The 20142-nt window shown below is 42.1% G+C and overlaps 1 protein-coding gene across 2 annotated transcripts in view; it reads left to right on the forward strand.

The window, feature by feature from the left end:
• The first annotated feature begins 7789 nt into the window (after positions 1-7789).
• Positions 7790-20142, forward strand: part of LOC120917567 (ribosomal protein S6 kinase alpha-5-like) — a 90027-nt gene continuing 77674 nt past the window's right edge. For both annotated transcript variants that reach the window (XM_040328967.1, XM_040328968.1), the window contains exon 1: positions 7790-8001. In XM_040328967.1, the coding sequence (XP_040184901.1) occupies positions 7953-8001 (49 nt within the window). In that variant the 5' untranslated portion in view covers positions 7790-7952. The remainder of the gene's footprint in view (positions 8002-20142) is intronic.

A 20142-nucleotide genomic window follows, 5' to 3' on the forward strand; every position in this document is an offset into this window, starting at 1 on the left:
GGGTGCCACAGTTTAGAGACCCGTGCATAAAGGCCTGAAAAATGTGGGCCTGCAGAACTTACAATACTAGAAGTGCCAGCATTCCCAGGCATGCTGGAAGTTGTAGTTCTGCAACATCTAAAGGGCAATATGTATTCGAACGTCCTTGGGCCTTGAGGACCCTGAAGTCAGGACGTTCGCATACGTCCTATGTCCAAAAAAATGTTAAATTCATTATGCTAAATAACAAGGAAAAGTGCCTAAATACACATTTACCAACCAGGGTGTCTGCAGCTGTCCAGGCATGCTGGGAGTTGTAGTTTTGTAAAAGCAGGAGACACATTGTTTGTGAAATACTAATATCTGATCATATATACTAACTTTTAAACTAGACTAAAATGCAGTTGAAGATAATGAAATAACAGTGGTCAAAATACTTACACAAATCAGCATCTTTTCCTCAGATAGAGTGAAATTACTTCCAACCATTCTGCTCTGCGATTGCGATGCGATCATAAAGTTGGAAACTGGCAAGGGTCCAGGAAATGGTCGCGTGTTGGGCGCATGTTGTTCGCGCGATTGCGCATGCGCGATCGAAAAATCGCAAATCGAAATATCACAAATATTCGATTTCAGAGTGCTCCTACAGCAGTTTTCGAAATATCTGCAAACAATTTCGCATTCGCATTTTGTGAAATTGCGCTAAAATATCTCGAATATTCGATTTCAGAATGAGCCAATCAGAGCGCTCCTACAGCATTTGGGGAAATTCCGCAATAATCATCGCATTCGCAATATTGCGAAATTTCGATAAAATATAACGAATATTCTGAGCCAATCAGAGTGCTCCTACAGCATTTGTCGAAATTGCGCAATAAATATCGCATTCGCATTTTGCGAAATTTCGATAAAATATCACGAATATTCTGAGCCAATCAGAGTGCTCCTACAGCATTTGTCGAAATTGCGCAATAAATATCGCATTCCCATTTTGCGAAATTTCGAAAAAATATCAAGAATATTCTGAGCCAATCAGAGTGCTCCTTCCGCATTTGCCGAATATTCGCAATTATTTTGTATTGTAAAATATCACGAATATTCTGAGCCAATCAGAGTGCTCCTAGCGCTGTTGTCGAAATTTCGCCATCAATATCACATTCGCATTTTGCGAAATTTCGAAAAAATATCAAGAATATTCTGAGCCAATCAGAGTGCTCCTACCGCAGTTATCGAAAATTCGCAATTATTTTCGCATTCGCAATAGCGAAAAATCGCAATCATTTAATTTCGATAAAATATCACGAATATTCGAATTTAGCGAATATATCTCGAATATTCTAATATATATTCGAGATATATCGCGAAATCGAATATGGCATATTCTGCTCAACACTAGTAATTGTATACAATTGGGAAGGGGAGGGAAAAAAAAGGAGAAGGGGAGGGACAAGGTGTAAAAATGTAACAATGTAAAAAACGGCCTAGCATTGGGTCTGTGGATGGAACCATGGCTAGTGGTAACTACCATGGTCTCCATCCCCAATGTTAATGGAAGAAGGCATATATAAGGGGAACGGGAACAGGGGGGAAGGGAAGTGTAAAAACAGTGCCGGCCCAAGACATTGTGCTGCCTGGTACCAAGAATGAAATGCTGCCCCCCCCCAAAAAAAATTACGTTCACCAAAATGCCCCCACATCCATTATTTTATATCATGATAACTAAAGTGGACCTATCATGGCTCTTTACATGTATATAGGAGTATAAAAAGGACCTGTTATGGCTCTATTCATGCAATTAACCCCACAGTGGAGCGGAGAGCGGAACGGGAGGAGCGGTCGGGCGGCAATTAGCCCCACAGTGGAGTGGAGAGTGGAGCTGGCGGAATAAGAAGGCGTGCTGGCAGGAAATTTGCTGCCCCCCTGAAAGTGCTGCCTGGTACAATGGTACCATCGGGTCCCATGGTAGGGCCGGCCCTGTGTGAAAAGGAAAAATAAGGAACAGGGATTGTGGGACTTTAACATGAAACTCAACACCGGAATATGTTGAATCAATTAATAGGGTACAATAACATTTATTGGATACAATAGAGCATACCAGAAGTGAACATACTTCACAATAAATAGTATACAGAATAATAGGCATGATTGGTAAATCAAAAATTACATAATAAAACATAATAATACCTATGGTGTACCATAGTATGCATCACTGTAACCAAATGAAAATGTAGGGCTATAAAATAAAAAATGGGTAGTTCTGGTTACCAAAACATATGATAAACAAGGTCAAGTTGACAAAATATAAAAATTAATTGAGTCATAATTCTCAGAGATAGAAATCAATGATGTAGTAAAATTGCTGGGACATAACATCAGTAGGGAGCTTGATGCGTTTCGTGGATAAACTTTCACTCATCAGGAGCAAGTAGGGCCTGGATAAATCTGTAAATATAATAAAATATAGTACAAAGATTCACTAAATGGTAGTTTAGTGATTGTGACCGAAAGAGTAGGGGGCATAGGGTATAGTCCCAACACTCACCGGGGATCCTATATTCCACAACGTCCCTAGATGTCAATATCGTCGGTTACCACTTATTATTTTTGACTGTCAATCTACTCAGAGGTAAGAGTGTTGGGACTATACCCTATGCCCCCTACTCTTTCGGTCACAATCACTAAACTACCATTTAGTGAATCTTTGTACTATATTTTATTATATTTACAGATTTATCCAGGCCCTACTTGCTCCTGATGAGTGGAAGTTTATCCACGAAACGCGTCGAGCTCCCTACTGATGTTATGTCCCAGCAATTTTACTACATCATTGATTTCTATCTCTGAGAATTATGAATCAATTAATTTTTATCTTTTGTCAACTTGACCTTGTTTATCATATGTTTTGGTAACCAGAACTACCCATTTTTTTATTTTATAGCCCTACATTTTCATTTGGTTACAGTGATGCATACTATGGTACACCATAGGTATTATGTTTTATTATGTAATTTTTGATTTACCAATCATGCCTATTATTCTGTATACTATTTATTGTGATGTATTTTCACTTCTGGTATGCTCTATTGTATCCAATAAATGTTATTGTACCCTATTAATTGATTCAACATATTCCGGTGTTGTGTTTCATGTTAAAGTCCTACAATCCCTGTTCCTTATCTTTCCTTTTCACCCTTCCCTTCCCCCCTGTTCCCGTTCCCCTTATATATGCCTTCTTCCATTAACATTAGGGATGGAGACCATGGTAGTTACCACTAGCCATGGTTCCATCCACAGACCCAATGCTAGGCCGTTTTTTACATTGTTACATTTTTACACATTGTCCCTCCCCTTCTCCTTTTTTTCCCTCCCCTTCCCAATTGTATACTAATACTGGACTGCGATGTATAAAATGGGTGTGATTTCATACCAGAGCAGTGATCACAGGTAATACTGCATTGTAATATATAAAATGGGTGTGATTTCATACCTGAGCAGTGATCACAGGTAATACTGGACTGTAATATATAAAATGGGTGTGATTTCATACCTGAGCAGTCATCACAGGTAATACTGGACTGTAATATATAAAATGGGTGTGATTTCATACCTGAGCAGTGAACACAGGTAATACTGGATTGTAATATATAAAATGGGTGTTTTTTCATACCTGAGCAGTGAACACAGGTAACACTGGACTGAAATATATAAAATGGGTGTGATTTCATACCTGAGCAGTGAACACAGGTAATACTGGGCTGTAATATATAAAATAGGTGTTTTTTCATACCTGAGCAGTGAACACAGGTAATATTGTTCTGTAATACACAGGGAGGGTGTGTGTGTTGTGGTAAACATGTCTGCTGTAAGACCTTAGAGCCTGGCCAGTCCTCTCCCAGCTTCACATGACTACTGTCCCTCATGAAATTGGTGTGATTTTATACCTGAGCAGTGAACACAGGTAATACTGGGCTGTAATATATAAAATGTTGGCGATTTCATACCTGAGCAGTGATCACAGTTAATACTGGACGGCAATATATAAAATGGGTGTGATGTAATACCTGAGCAGTGATCACAGGTAACACTGGACTGCAATATATAAAATGGGTGTTTTTTCATACCTGGGCAGTGAACACAGGTAATACAGGACTGTAATATATACAATGGGTGTGATGTAATACCTGAGCAGTAAACACAGGTTATACTGGACTGCAATATATAAAATGGGTGTAATTTCATACCTGAGCAGTGAACACAGGTAATACTGGACTGTAATATATAAAATGGGTGTGATTTCATACCTGAGCAGTGATCACAGGTAACACTGGACTGAAATATATAAAATGGGTGTTTTTTCATACCTGAGCAGTGAACACAGGTAATACTGGACTGTAATATATAAAATGGGTGTGATTTCATACCCGAGCAGTGAACACAGGTAATACTGGACTATAATATATAAAATGGGTGTGATTTCATACCCGAGCAGTGAACACAGGTAATACTGGACTATAATATATAAAATGGGTGTGATTTCATACCCGAGCAGTGAACACAGGTAACACTGGACTGCAATATATAAAATGGGTGTGATTTCATACCCGAGCAGTGAACACAGGTAATACTGGACTGCAATATATAAAATGGGTGTTATTTCATACCTGTGCAGTGAACACAGGTAATACTGGACTGTAATATATAAAATGGGTGTGATTTCATACCTGAGCAGTAAATACAGGTAATACTGGACTGTAATATATAAAATGGGTGTTTTTTCATACCTGAGCAGTGATCACAGGTAATACTGGACTGTAATATATAAAATGGGTGTGATTTCATACCCGAGCAGTGAACACAGGTAATACTGGACTATAATATATAAAATGGGTGTGATTTCATACCCGAGCAGTGAACACAGGTAATACTGGACTATAATATATAAAATGGGTGTGATTTCATACCCGAGCAGTGAACACAGGTAACACTGGACTGCAATATATAAAATGGGTGTGATTTCATACCCGAGCAGTGAACACAGGTAATACTGGATTGTAATATATAAAATGGGTGTTTTTTCATCCCTGAACAGTGAACACAGGTAATACTGGACTGCAATATATAAAATGGGTGTGATGTAATACCCGAGCAGTGATCACAGGTAACACTGGACTGCAATATATAAAATTGGTGTTTTTTCATACCTGAGCAGTCATCATAGGTAATACTGGACTGTAATATATAAAATGGGTGTGATTTCATACCTGAGCAGTGATCACAGGTAATACTGGACTGTAATATATAAAATGGGTGTTTTTTCATACCTGAGCAGTGAACACAGGTAATACTGGACTGTAATATATAAAATGGGTGTGATTTCATACCTGAGCAGTGAACACAGGTAATACTGGGCTGTAATATATAAAATGGGTGTTTTTTCATACCTGAGCAGTGATCACAGGTAATACTGGACTGTAATATATAAAATGGGTGTTTTTTCATACCTGAGCAGTGATCACAGGTAATACTGGACTGTAATATATAAAATGGGTGTTTTTTCATACCTGAGCAGTGAACACAGGTAATACTGGACTGTAATATATAAAATGGGTGTGATTTCATACCTGGGCAGTGAACACAGGTAATACTGGGTTGTAATATATAAAATGGGTGTTTTTTCATACCTGAGCAGTGAACACAGGTAATACTGGGCTGCAATATATAAAATGGGTGTGATTTCATACCTGAGCAGTGAACACAGGTAATACTGGGTTGTAATATATAAAATGGGTGTTTTTTCATACCTGAGCAGTCATCACAGGTAATACTGGACTGCAATATATAAAATGGGTGTGATTTCATACCTGAGCAGTGATCACAGGTAATACTGGACTGTAATATATAAAATGGGTGTGATTTCATACCTGAGCAGTGAACACAGGTAATACTGGGTTGTAATATATAAAATGGGTGTTTTTTCATACCTGAGCAGTGAACACAGGTAATACTGGGCTGTAATATATAAAATGGGTGTGATTTCATACCTGAGCAGTGAACACAGGTAATAGTGGGCTGTAATATATAAAATGGGCGTTTTTTCAGACCTGAGAAGTCATCACAGGTAATACTGGACTGTAATATATAAAATGTGTGTGATTTCATACCTGAGCAGTGATCACAAGTAATACTGGACTATAATATATAAAATGGATGTTTTTTCATACCTGAGCTGTAAACACAGGTAATACTGGATTGTAATATATAAAATGGGTTTGATTTCATACCTGAGCAGTGATCACAGGTAATACTGGGTTGTAATATATAAAATGGGTGTGATGTAATACCTGAGCAGTAAATACAGGTAATACTGGGTTGTAATATATAAAATGGGTGTTTTTTCATACCTGAACAGTCATCACAGGTAATACTGGACTGTAATATATAAAATGGGTGTGATTTCATACCTGAGCCGTGATCACAGGTAATACTGGATTGTAATATATAAAATGGGTGTGATTTCATACCTGAGCAGTGAACACAGGTAATACTGGACTGTAATATATAAAATGGGTGTGATTTCATACCTGAGCAGTGAACACAGGTAATACTGGGTTGTGATATATAAAATGGGTGTGATTTCATACCTGAGCAGTGAACACAGGTAATACTGCATTGTAATATATAAAATGGGTGTGATGTAATACCTGAGCAGTGAACACAGGTAATACTGGACTGTAATATATAAAATGGGTGTGATTTCATACCTGAGCAGTGAACACAGGTAATACTGGGTTGTAATATATAAAATGGGTGTTTTTTCATACCTGGGCAGTGATCACAGGTAATACTGGACTGTAATATATAAAATGGGTGTTTTTTCATACCTGAGCAGTGATCACAGGTAATACTGGACTGTAATATATAAAATGGGTGTGATTTCATACCTGAGCAGTAAATACAGGTAATACTGGACTGTAATATATAAAATGGGTGTGATTTCATACCTGAGCAGTGATCACAGGTAATACTGGACTATAATTTATGAAATTGGTGTGATTTCATACCTGAGCAGTGAACACAGGTAATACTGGGCTGTAATATATAAAATGGGTGTGATTTCATACCTGAGCAGTGATCACAGGTAATACTGGATTGTAATATATAAAATGGGTGTGATTTCATACCTGAGCAGTGATCACAGGTAATACTGGACTGTAATATATAAAATGGGTGTTTTTCCATACCTGAGCAGTGATCACAGGTAATAGTGGACTGTAATATATAAAATGGGTGTTTTTCCATACCTGAGCAGTGATCACGGGTAATACTGGGTTGTAATATATAAAATGGGTGTGATTTCATACCTGAGCAGTGATCACAGGTAATACTGGACTGTAATATATAAAATGGGTGTTTTTTCATACCTGAGCAGTGAACACAGGTAATACTGGACTGTAATATATAAAATGGGTGTTTTTTCATACCTGAGCAGTGAACACAGGTAATACTGGACTGTAATATATAAAATGGGTGTTTTTTCATACCTGAGCAGTGAACACAGGTAATATTGTTCTGTAATACACAGGGAGGGTGTGTGTGTTGTGGTAAACATGTCTGCTGTAAGACCTTAGAGACTGGCCAGTCCTCTCCCAGCCTTACATGACTACTGTCCCTCATGTCCCCGGTGTGTTGTCCCCAGGCTTCCTGCACCCCGCACACCCGCAGTGAAGGGTGAAGAAAACACAGAGTAGCTACGACACACCCTCAGTGCTACACATTGCGACACACCCAATGCAGCACACACACACTACTGTATCACATTACAGTCTGACACACACATGGCAACACCCTACAGTGCGCACAGCCGTACAGGAAGTTCCACATTTCACTCTTGTGCCATTTTCCTCATAGCATAGCCCGGAGCCCGGGGCGGAGAGGAAAGAGCGGCGGACACCGGATCCCCAGCGACACCGGACATGGGAGAGCCGGACAGCTCCGACCCCAAGGCTCCCACACCAGTGCACGGTAACCGGACTTCCTCCTATCACACGGGCGGCCCGGAAAACACGGCGCACACACTCCATATTACCGGATAGACATCCGGGGATTATTATTGTAGAACAGGGCCGGCGGTGTGCTGAGTACACCGGGGAGTCTACCGGGCCCTTAGCCCGACATACTGCCCGGGGGAGCGTCACTCTGCTTACCTCCAGCTACAGAATGCAGAATGTTTACATTTTATTTACAAACGGAAATAGAAAACACAACAAATATTTATACTTAGAAAATTGACCGTTTTCCAAAAATTCAAATGTCCTTTTGAAATGGATGGCAGCAACATGTCTCAAAAAAGTAGGGCTGTGTTTACCACCCCACCGCTTGACCCCTGGAAGATTGTACCCCCCTTCATGACCAGGCCATGTTTTGCTCTATAGCATTGTGCTACTTTAACCCTTTCACACCTAAGCTTGGTTCTGACATTTGTTGTTAAAAGCCGTATTTTTTTTTAAGGAAAAAAATGCACTTTCATGAATCCAAAAAAATGAAACAGTAAAGTTAGTCCAATTTTTTTGTACAGTGTGAAAGATGATGTTATGCCAAATAAATAGATATCTAACATGTCATGCTTTGAAATTGCGCACACTCGTGGAATGGCGCCAAACGACGGTACCTAAAAATCTCTATAGGCGATGCTTTAAATTTTTGTAACGGTTACCAGGTTAGAGTTACAGAGGAGGTCTTTTGCTAGAATTATTGCTCTCACAGCGATGCCTCACGTGTGTTTACATTTGCAGGCGCGACCTACGTATGCGTTTTCTTTGCTGCGCGTGCATGCAGGGATAAGGGCGCTTTAAAAAAATGTTTTATTATTATTATTATTATTATTATTATTATTATTATATTTTTTACACTGTCCCTTTAAAAAAAATCTGATCACTTTTATTGCTGTCACAAGAAATGTAAACATCCCTGATGACAGCAATAGGTGCTGACAGGTATTCTTTTTAGAGGTATTGGGGGATTAAAATAATACCTGTCAGCACCTATTACTGTCACAAGGGATGTTTACATTTCATGTGACAGCAATAAAAGTGATCAGATTTTTTATTTTATTTTTTTAAAGGGACAGTGTAAAAAATAAAATAATAATAATAAAAAAAGGCGATTCTAAATACTGTCATTTTTTTTATATCGTGCCATTGGCAGCCGAGTAAACCAGAAGTGGCGCCGCTTTCGGGATTTTAGATTGGAGACCCGATCAGAGCCGAATCTGGTTTTGGTGGCTCGCGTCTCCCGGTGGGATGGGAGGCCTGGTAAGAGCGGCGAAAGGGGGCGCGTTCCCTTCCCGCTGCTTTAGGATAACAGCCTGGCTTTTAGCTGCATCGGTTGTTATCACTAAGGCTGCATTCACACTTAATCGCGGCGTTTTGTCCCGCGAATTGCGGCGACAAATTGCAGCGTTTTGTACCGCGATTTGCGGCGACAAAACGCTGCGAATTTAACCCCCAGGTCCACATCTCCTATGCCGAATGCCGAAGCCGCCTGAAAAAAAGGGTCTGGGACTTGTTTTGAGCTTCAGGCGTTCGGCGTGAAGATGTGAACCATCTCCATAGAGGGCAATGGTATTTCTCTCCTCCAGCGTATGGAGCGTCGGGCGTAAATACGCCTAGGTGTGAATGGAGCCTAAAGAGCCAACCTCCCGTTCAGAAAAATGCTACTGGGGTGATGTCTGCAGCTGCAAGCATCACCCCGGTATAACCCTTTCATGCTGAGGCTGCATATATGTGTGAAGGGGTTAACTAGAAATTGCGCGGTGCAATGCTGTTTGCAAATTAAATTTATATTGTGTCCCCCCCCACAAATAAAGCTTTCTTTTGGTGATATTTGATCACAACTGCGTTTTTTATTTTCTTGCGATATAAATGTAAACAGTGTGCTTTGAAAAAATTGATATATTTTTTTTGCTATAGAACATATCCCATAAAAAAAATTAAAAATCAGATTTCTTAAAAAAAAATTGTATTCTGGTACATATTTTTGGTAAAAAATCCCAATAATATATATTAAATATTTTGCATAAAAGTTATAGAGTCTACAAACTTTAGTATAAACACTGGAATTTGTTTTTATTTTATATAATAGTAATGGCGATGATCGCCGACTTATAGAGAGACTATGATAGTGCGGCAGGAAATCTGACACTAACTCACACTTTGTGGGAGCTGACTAACTGACACTGACAGTGACACTTAGGCCGGGTTCACACCTATGCGAATTGAGTGCGGCTTAAACCGCATCCAATTCGCAGGACATTTCTAAATACATTGGGCCAGATTCAGGTAGGAGATATGATGGCGTATCTCCAGATACGCCGTCGTATCTCTGAGTGTGAGGCGTCGTATCTTGGCGCCTGATTCAAAGAATCAGATACGCCAGAATTTGTCTAAGATACAACCAGCGTAAGTCTCCTATGCCGTTGTATCTTAACTGCATATTTACGCTGACCGCTAGGGGCGTGTACGCTGATTTACGCCTAGAATATGTAAATCAGCTAGATACGCCTTTTCACGAACGTACGCCCGGCGGTCGCAGTACAGATACGTCGTTTACGTAAGGCTTTTTCCGGCTTAAAGTTACCCCTGCTATATGAGGCGCAGCCAATGTTAAGTATGGACGGCGGGCCAGCGTCTAATTTTCCGTCGATTACGTCGTTTGCGTAAGTCATTGGCGAATAGGGCTGGGCGTAATTTACGTTCACTTCGAAAGCATTGGCTTTTAGCGGGTTAATTTGGAGCATGTGCACTGGGATGCTTTAACTTGCATGTTTGGATGTCACAGTGAACTGCGTTCACAGGCAGAGATTTATGGAAGTATTCTTGAGCCCATGCAGTGATGTCCATCACAGAATCATGCCCATTTTGTGTGCTGTGCCATCTGATGATCACGGGCATCCAATATTGTGTTTTGGCCTTGTCCCTTGCACACAGAGATTTCTCCAGATTATTGAAATCTTTTGATGATATTATGTACTGTAAATAATGATATAAAGTGTTTTCAATTTTACGTTGAGGAATATTATTCTGAAATTTTCGCAGATTGGTGAACTTCTGTCCATCTTTACTTCTGAAACACTCTGGGGGTTATTTACTAATACTGGAGAGTGCAAAATCTGGTGCAGCTCTGCATAGAAACCAATCAGCTTCCAAGTTTTATTGTCAAACCTTCATTGAACAAGCTGAAGTTAGAAGCTGATTGGCTACCATGTACAGCTGCACCAGATTTTGCACTCTCCAGGTTTAGTAAAAAAAACCCTGTGACTCTCTAAGATGCCCTTTTTATACCCAATCATGTTACCGACCTGTTGCCAATTAACCTAATTAATTGGAAATGTTCTTTCAGCTCTTCCTTGTTAGTACCACTTACTTTGCCAGCTTTTGTTGCCCTGTCCCAACTTTTTGGAGATGTGTTGCTGCCATCAATTTCAAAATGACCTTTTTTTTTTAAATAAAATACATAATAAATATTAAAGTACATTTTCTAAGTTTAAACATTTGATATGTTTTCTATTGCATTCTGTTTTTATGTAGATTTTAGCATCTCAACTTTTTTTTGGAATTGGGGTTATCTATCTATCTATTAGGGTTGTCCCGATACCGATACTAGTATCGGTATCGGGACCGATACCGAGCATTTGCGCGAGTACTTGTTTTTGCGCAAATGCTCCTGATGCTTCACCCGATACTTCAGATGAGAGAAGTCAGCGGGCGGAGAGCGGGGAGGGGATCAGGGTGGTGAGCGTGGCTTGCCGTACAGCGGAGAGCGGGCCGGAGTGCACGGCGGGAATCAGAGCGGAGAACAGAGCGAATCTTCAGGTGGGCAAGAAAATTGACATGCACACAGTCTTGCCTTACGTCTTTATGAGCTACTGTTTGTAAAACTTGCAGCGTGTCTTCTGCTGTTTTTTTGCCTGGGTGTCCCTTTCTGGGGAAGGAAACGAGTGATGTCTCTCTCTTACCCAGAAATATGGTGGAAGGAGTGCCTCCGTGTAACGCATGCTTAGGGTGCCATTTGGGAAGGCTTGTTTCTCTGTGTAAATCCCATCAGCCTGGCAGGTATTTTGCTGGATGTGACTCCGTCTCCTGCCTGTTTGTTTCGATGCTGGGGAAGGAGTTTTAATAAGCAGTGCACTAAGAATGGCCCAAGGGGGAGTGGAGACCTCCCTTTCTTTGGTGAATATGAACCAACTCTTCAGGAGTGCAGGACATTCTTCCCACTGACCAGCAATGTAAGGGGCATTCTTTCTAGAGGTCGACCGATATGGGTTTTTCTCTGGCCGATGCTGATGCCGATATTTGGAAATCGGAGCGGCCGATGGCCGATATGTGTTGCCGATTTTAGGCCGATTTTTTTTTCTCATCAAAAAACCTAGGGTGGAGAGGTGGGGAGGAGATAATTGTTTAGGGTGGAGAGGTGGGGTGCAGCCTGTCAGTGCCATATCAGTGCCCACCAATGCAGCCCATCAGTGCAGCCCATCAGTGCCAACCAGTGCGTCACCACATTAGTGCCAACCAGTGCGTCACCACATTTGTGCCAACCAGTGCGTCACCACATTTGTGCCAACCAGTGCGTCACCACATTTGTGCCAACCAGTGCGTCACCACATTTGTGCCAACCAGTGCGTCACCTCATCAGTGCCAACCAGTGCGTCACCACATCAGTGCCAACCAGTGCGTCACCACATTAGTGCCAACCAGTGCGTCACCACATCAGTGCCAACCAGTGCGTCACCACATTATTGCCAACCAGTGCGTCACCACATTTGTGCCAACCAGTGCGTCACCACATTTGTGCCAACCAGTGCGTCACCACATTTGTGCCAACCAGTGCGTCACCACATTTGTGCCAACCAGTGCGTCACCACATCAGTGCCAACCAGTGCGTCACCACATCAGTGCCAACCAGTGCGTCACCACATTAGTGCCAACCAGTGCGTCACCACATTAGTGCCAACCAGTGCGTCACCACATTAGTGCCAACCAGTGCGTCACCACATTAGTGCCAACCAGTGCGTCACCACATTAGTGCCAACCAGTGCGTCACCACATTAGTGCCAACCAGTGCGTCACCACATCAGTGCCAACCAGTGCGTCACCACATTATTGCCAACCAGTGCGTCACCACATTTGTGCTAACCAGTGCGTCACCACATTTGTGCCAACCAGTGCGTCACCAATTAGTGCGTCACCACATTTGTGCCAACCAGTGCGTCACCACATTTGTGCCAACCAGTGCGTCACCACATTTGTGCCAACCAGTGCGTCACCACATTTGTGCCAACCAGTGCGTCACCACATCAGTGCCAACCAGTGCGTCACCACAGTACAGCCCAATGTCAGTCCCTGACGTGCTGCCCCGCCTCTGCCTACAATCCCCAGAATGCAGAGCGGGCCGGTAACAGCCAATCAGCGGTAACTGCCGGGCCTCGCTGCATTCTGGGGTTTGTAGGCAGAGGCAGGGCGCGCAGCAGTCAGGGGACGTTTCTTTTGCAGAGTGGAGGATGTCGGCAGCGGCGGTTACAGGCCCGCTGCCGACTTCCTAGAACTAAAAAAAAAGTCAGCAGATGGTAGCGAGCGGGCCCCTCCTCCTCTGGGTGTAAACAGAGGGGAGGGCCGCTGCGCTGGGTGTACCAAGATGGTCGCGGCTCCGGAGCTAGGCCGAAGCCGCGGCCTTTCCTGATGCTGTGACCACAGCATCAGCAAAGGCCGCAGCCTCGGCCTAGCTCCGGAGCCGAGTCACCGCTAACGGCCATGTTAAATATCAGCCTAATTTGGATGAAAAACGGCCAAATAGATATATCGGCCGACCTCTAATTCTTTCCCCCTGACCGCCAATGTAAGGGGCATTCTTTCCCCCTGACCGCCAATGTGAGGGGCATTCTTTCCCCCTGACCGCCAATGTGAGGGGGATTCTTACCCCCTGACCGCCAATGTGAGGGGCATTCTTTCCCCCTGACCGCCAATGTGAGGGGCATTCTTTCCCCCTGACCGCCAATGTGAGGGGCATTCTTTCCCCCTGACCGCCAATGTGAGGGGCATTCTTTCCCCCTGACCGCCAATGTGAGGGGCATTCTTTCCCCCTGACCGCCAATGTTAGGGGCTTTCTTCAAAAAAGTATCGGTAATCGATATCGGCGAGTACATAAAAAAAAGTATCGGTACTTGTACTGTCTATCTATCTATCTATCTATCTATCTATCTATCTATCTATCTATCTATCTATCTATCTATCTATCTATCACATCTTTAGTTCTTTTTACTCTTTCCTGCCATCTCCCTGTGACCCTTTAATTCTGAGCCCCAGGAATGATCTGCTTTGTATATGTACAATATATAGTCCATTTCAGCGCAATGTATTCATATACCTGAAAGACCGCTGAGAAAGCTGACCATCACTGTAGTAGTCAGCGCTACTAAAGTGAATTTTGCAATTTTCCAGGTACTGTGGCCTCCCCTCCACATACTGACCACAGGGGATGGCAAATGTGGTTTAATGTTGATAAATATAAAGTTAGGCACTTGGGGGCTAAGGATATGCATGCATCATACATACTAGGGGGAGTACAACTGGGGGAATCCATAGTGGAGAAGGATCTGGGGTTTTGGAAGATCCCCCTCCCCCCCTTTTATTCGACATTCACTGACATGACAAGGTATGGTGGGAATTGTAGTTCCTGAACAACTGGAGGGCCATAGTTTGAGGACCCCTGAACTAGATGGACTTCAACAAGACTAACTATGTAACCCTGCTCTGCCATCATTCATAAAATTCCTTGTATTTTTTTTTCAATGAATACAGAGTTCTGTGATTGGATGAGGTGGAAATTATGATGTCACGGTCCATCCTCTCTAACTCATCCAATCAGGAAATGCCTTGTATGCATTGAAAACAAATGCCAAAGGTGCCCTGTGAATGGGGCCAGTGCCAAACAAGCGACCCCCCTGTATGCGGAGGGGAAGCTACTCACACAGATCCCAAGCAGGACCCAGAAGATTGTGGCAATCTACTTCAGTGATTTTCAGCTTGCACATCGGCCCATCAGGTATGAGATATGCATATTAATGTTGTGTCAAGTGGGACCAATGTAAATATGCGGTAAAGATAATTCATAGAGTTCTGTTAACACTTGGAGGCAGTGTCCCAATCATGACATCGCTATGATTGGCTCTCAAAGCAATCACATGATCAGGATCCTGTGTCGCTGGCTCCAGATCACTGCAGTCCAGTTGGAATTTGAAGTTTATTGCCACTTTTGCAGTTATATTTAAGAACCCTCCAGTATGTGTTTGCATGTTCCCATCTATACACCATAACTAAATTTAATTAATAAAATAATGATCTTTCCTTTCTAGCAGACTTATACATAGGATACTATACATACATGGCTTGTATTATTTAGAGTAGCTTGCAAAGCATGCAAATAGGGGATAGATTGAGGGACAGATTATTTTAAAGCGGGGGTTCACCCTAAAAACATTTTTCTAACATTACATTGAGCTCACTTCCAACATTTACAGTATGCTGATTTATTTTTATTTTTTTGCTGTACAGGCTAAGTGATTGACGTGATGACAAAAACTTCCCCCCGGCGCATAAGGCACATCACCTGTTTCCGAAAGAAGCCGAGCGTTGGTGCGCAGGCGCCGTATAGAAACTCGTGACGCGCCTTATGCGACAGGGGGAAGTTTTTGTCATCACGTCAATCACTTAGCCTCTGCATAGGAACGCCCACTCCCGCGGGAGCCACTACCCGGAAGCCAGGGGGAAAATAGCTATACGACGGTATGTACAGCAACAAAAAAAAAATCAGCATACTGTAAATGTTGAAAGTGAGCACAATGTAATGTTAGAAAAATGTTTTTAGGGTGAACCTTCGCTTTAAATGCTTGTTAAAAATGATTTACCACCCAAGCCTTGAGATCTTTACAGCTGAACCCCGAGAAACAAACAATATCTTGACAGTTGCTTTCTAAAAATAAAAAACCTCTAAGGCTGCATTCACACCTGAACGCTGCGTATTGTACCGCGATTTGCTGCGACAAATTGCGGCGTTTTTTAGCCTAAAATACGCCGGAGGGGTGATTAAACATTGTCGGCTATGCCGAACGCCGAAGCCGCCTGAAAAAAAGGGTCCGGGACTTGTTTTGAGCTTCAGGCGTACGGCGTTTCGGCGTTCGGCGTGGAGATGTGAACCATCTCCATAGCCGACAATGTTAAATCACCCCTCCAGCGTATTTCAGGCTGCAATAGCGTCGGGCGTAAAAACGCCTAGGTGTGAATGGAGCCTAATAGTTGTTGTCCTGTATATGGCTTCTGCTGCTTTTGGCAAAACTGTTGCTGTCATTATTGCTGTAGGAATTGTACCTTCTTTAAAAAGTATACAGGACCATTTTTGAATGGGTGAGGTGGAGAACGAGCAATCCCCTGTGAAAACTGTACTAGAACGGTTACTGTAAGTTTCATGGCTGGAAGTGCGGCGCTGTTAGTGATGTACAGGATTTTTGAAAGCAACAGATTTACCAAACGCAGCAGCAGTTAGATATGAGACAACAATCTTTAGGCTCCTTTCACACATGCGGACCGTATGTCCGCTTTTTCAGCCATCCATTTACGGATGAAAAAGGGACATACATTACCCCAATGAGATGTTATCGGTGTCCACAATCCTCTGATTCTGCAGACGGAGGAAAAAGTAAAAAATATTTTTTTCAAAATTGTCGCTCTATTTTTGTTTATAGCGCAAAAAATAAAAACTGCAGAGGTGATCGAATACCACCAAAAGAAAGCTCTATGTGTGGGGATAAAAAGGACATCAATTTTGTTTGGGAGCCACGTCACACGACCGCGCAATTGTCAGTTAAAACAACGCAGTGCCGAATCGCAAAAAGTGGCCTGGTCTTTGTCCAGCAAAATGGTCCGGGGCTAAAGTGGTTAAAGTAGAACTATAGGCAATTTGTTTTTCTTCTCATTTTGGATAGAGCAGGAGAGATTTATGACACCAGTCTTTTTATGTTGAATCTGTTTTTATTATGTTTTGAAACATAAACAAGAGAGTGCTAGAACATTTCCAGAGGATGTATAAGTATACATTAATACCGCAGTGATAAAAAAATATATATAAATCACGGGGTTATGGTAACATAAAGGACCCTGAGGTACAATGAACATAAGATCTGTATAAAAAGTGAGCTTTATGCATTATTAATAATGTAATGTTAGAGAACACAATATCACAATATATTAACCTTGAGTGTGTAGTGGTGTTGCAGGTAATAAAACCATAGTAATATATTAATATATTGCAAAGCACAACAAATAAGAGAAACCCAAGGGAAACATAAAGGGTAGCTGAAAGCAAAGTAGAACAAGAAGAAAGGGAGAGATAAGAAAAAGGGGGGCTAAAGGGAACTTATACATGGGAGGTTCCAGGAAAAGTGCTGTCAACTTTATCTGTTATAACCTATCAAAAAATGTTTTCACTATCTGTGTCCCATTGCGGAGAGTTCCCTTCACTTCCTGTCCCATAGACAACCAGGAAGTGATAGGAAATCCCTGCAAATTAAGGGAGTTTCTAGGGGACCCCCATGTCACCAGAATTAGTGTTCCCATTGGAAGATTACTCCTCTATTACTTTTCTGGTGACAACCCAAAATGTTATGTTTTCTTTTACTGTCATTTTCACTTATAATGGTAAACAGGATGAATATAGAGAGGGCCCTTTCACACCAGCGGACCGTATGTCAGTTTTTTCATCTATCCGTTTACGGATTGGATGAAAAAGGGCCATACATGTATCCCTATGGGATAGCAGGTGTCAGCTTTGCCACGTTTACATGCTGTGTTAAGCAGGGTTTTGCCACGTTTGCATTTAGAAGCGTTTATAAAGGGAAAAAAATTGCCAAAAACTCACCTTCTAAACCCATTTTTTTGCAATCCAAAAAAAGCCTCTAAACTCAACTGCCTAGAAACAATTGTAAGCGACCCTGTGTACATATACTGATAAGATAACATGGAGGAGAGTTCAGGAGCAGTTGGTCCGTTTACCAGCAGCAGTGTACATGAGGCCTAAGCCTTGTACACACAATGAGAATATTGGACAAATGTTTTTTTTTTTTTTTGCATGCTAGTCTCATATTGGAAACCGTTATGTATTCTCTTGTTTCCGAGCATGCGTGGTCTTGGTCTTTAGATTTTTTTTAGATGAATACTGTACTGATTAAACAAAAATCGTTTATCCTGGTATCATGCAAGAAACAATTTCATGTTTGTTCTTTCGGATAATTTCGGTTGAACTGTCGTAATTTGCTCTCAAAAGCTGTGTACTAACAATCAGATTATGATACGATCGATGATTCGGAAGTGGTATTTTTGTCTGTTTTCTTATCGTGTGTACTAGGCATTAGTGCTACTGAGCTCACATTTCTGCTCCAGGGGTACTGATCCCTGCTGTTTGACATTATTCCTGTAACAAAGGGGTTATCTATTTGAATTTGAATAGCCTCTTAACCTACTCATTTAATTACCCTCTTACCCAGTGATTTGTGCTTTGCTACTTGGATAGCTCCTATAGAATCTTTGTACATGATCTGTCCTGACTCCTTCCTGATGAACAGTAACAGAAAATCAGTGAGGAGATCATGTGATAGCCTACATGTGTCTTCCGTAGAGAAGTGAAAGCTAGCTCTGGCTGGTGTTACAGAAAATACTAAAACTGCCCATACATTGATCAAATTCGTCCGGTTCAGCAGGGACAGGCTGAATTTTGATTAGTATGTGGGAGTCCCTGCTCAACAAATGTCGATCGTTTGATTGACTTCTGTTGGAGAGACATGTTTCTTGATCAGCTGCTGCAGCCATTGTCCTGGCATAGGGGAATTCTTATATTCACTTTGTTTGTATGGATGGAGGAATCTGTATGATTTTTTTTCTCATGCCCAGCTTAGGACAGAACCACTCATTTTCTGAAGCTTATACTTGTAGTGCTGCTCTAAACAGAAAAAGGAAGATATATATTGTCCCGCTGGTGCTCAGGAATGGGGTGCTGGCATGAAATATCACCACCCAGTAGTGTGCATAGAAATATAGCTGCTCTCCCAGTCCAGTCTATGTTGTTAAAAGAGATGTATTGTATGGGTTTTTATTTTTTGAAAGAATCATACTTACCTAAGTGGATTCAGCATCAGATGCTGCGTCTGTCCCTTGGCGCCTCTAACACTGAGAATTGAGTGATTGAACACCACTGAACGCTGCTCGCTTCTCACAGCTACGTGAGCAGAGAGCTGCTGACTGTAAGTCAGCAGCTCTCTGCTCTTCGACCAGCACACCTCACTGGAGCGCTGGGTTGTGGAAGGGGGTGGAGGCAGCCGGCTCAGGTTTTAAGCGGCTCGCTGAGAGCCTGAGCTGGGTGCTGGTCCAGGCATGTGGGCAGATCTTGACTTCATTGTCACGATCTTCTCGAGCCTGGACTGGCTCTGTGATGTCAGCTGTCTGCTGAAAACGAACTGCACTCCTGTGATCCACAGGAGAAGTACAGTCAAACAAGCTTTGGCTGTACTTTCTCCTTTAACATGTGTGAGATGGCTTCAGCCTTACACCACTCCACAAGCCATGCACTCTGACATGTTTCACCCCAACCACCCAGTGCTTAATCATAGAGATAACCTATGGAGGTTTATTTAATTTTTTTTACTTCCCATGCTTCTTTAGTGCAGCCTAATTTTGTGAAATAACCAATAAGTGGGCTGGCATCTTTAGGTTGCCCACACTCAGCTTCATTTGTTAAAAGAAGTTTAGCCCGTTATTTGTGAAGAAATACAAATTTGTATTCTAAAGTTCGTAAACTACATCCATTTACACGTCACTCAGGTCCTGATAAGGTTGTGATAAGTTCAAGGGCATGTAACCAGCGTTAAAGCTGAGTTCCACCCAAAAATGGAACTTCCGCTTTTCGGAACCCTCCCCCTTCCGGTGTCATATTTGGCACCTTTTAGGGGGAAGGCAAGTGCAGATACCTGTCTGAGACAGGTATTTGCACCCACTTCCGGGTATAGACTCTTGTGGGAGTCACGAAACTACCCCCCCGCTGTCTCCTGGGAAACACACTGGTCCC

The sequence above is a fragment of the Rana temporaria genome, chromosome 11, assembly GCF_905171775.1.
Source record: "Rana temporaria chromosome 11, aRanTem1.1, whole genome shotgun sequence".
Taxonomy (NCBI): domain Eukaryota; kingdom Metazoa; phylum Chordata; class Amphibia; order Anura; family Ranidae; genus Rana; species Rana temporaria.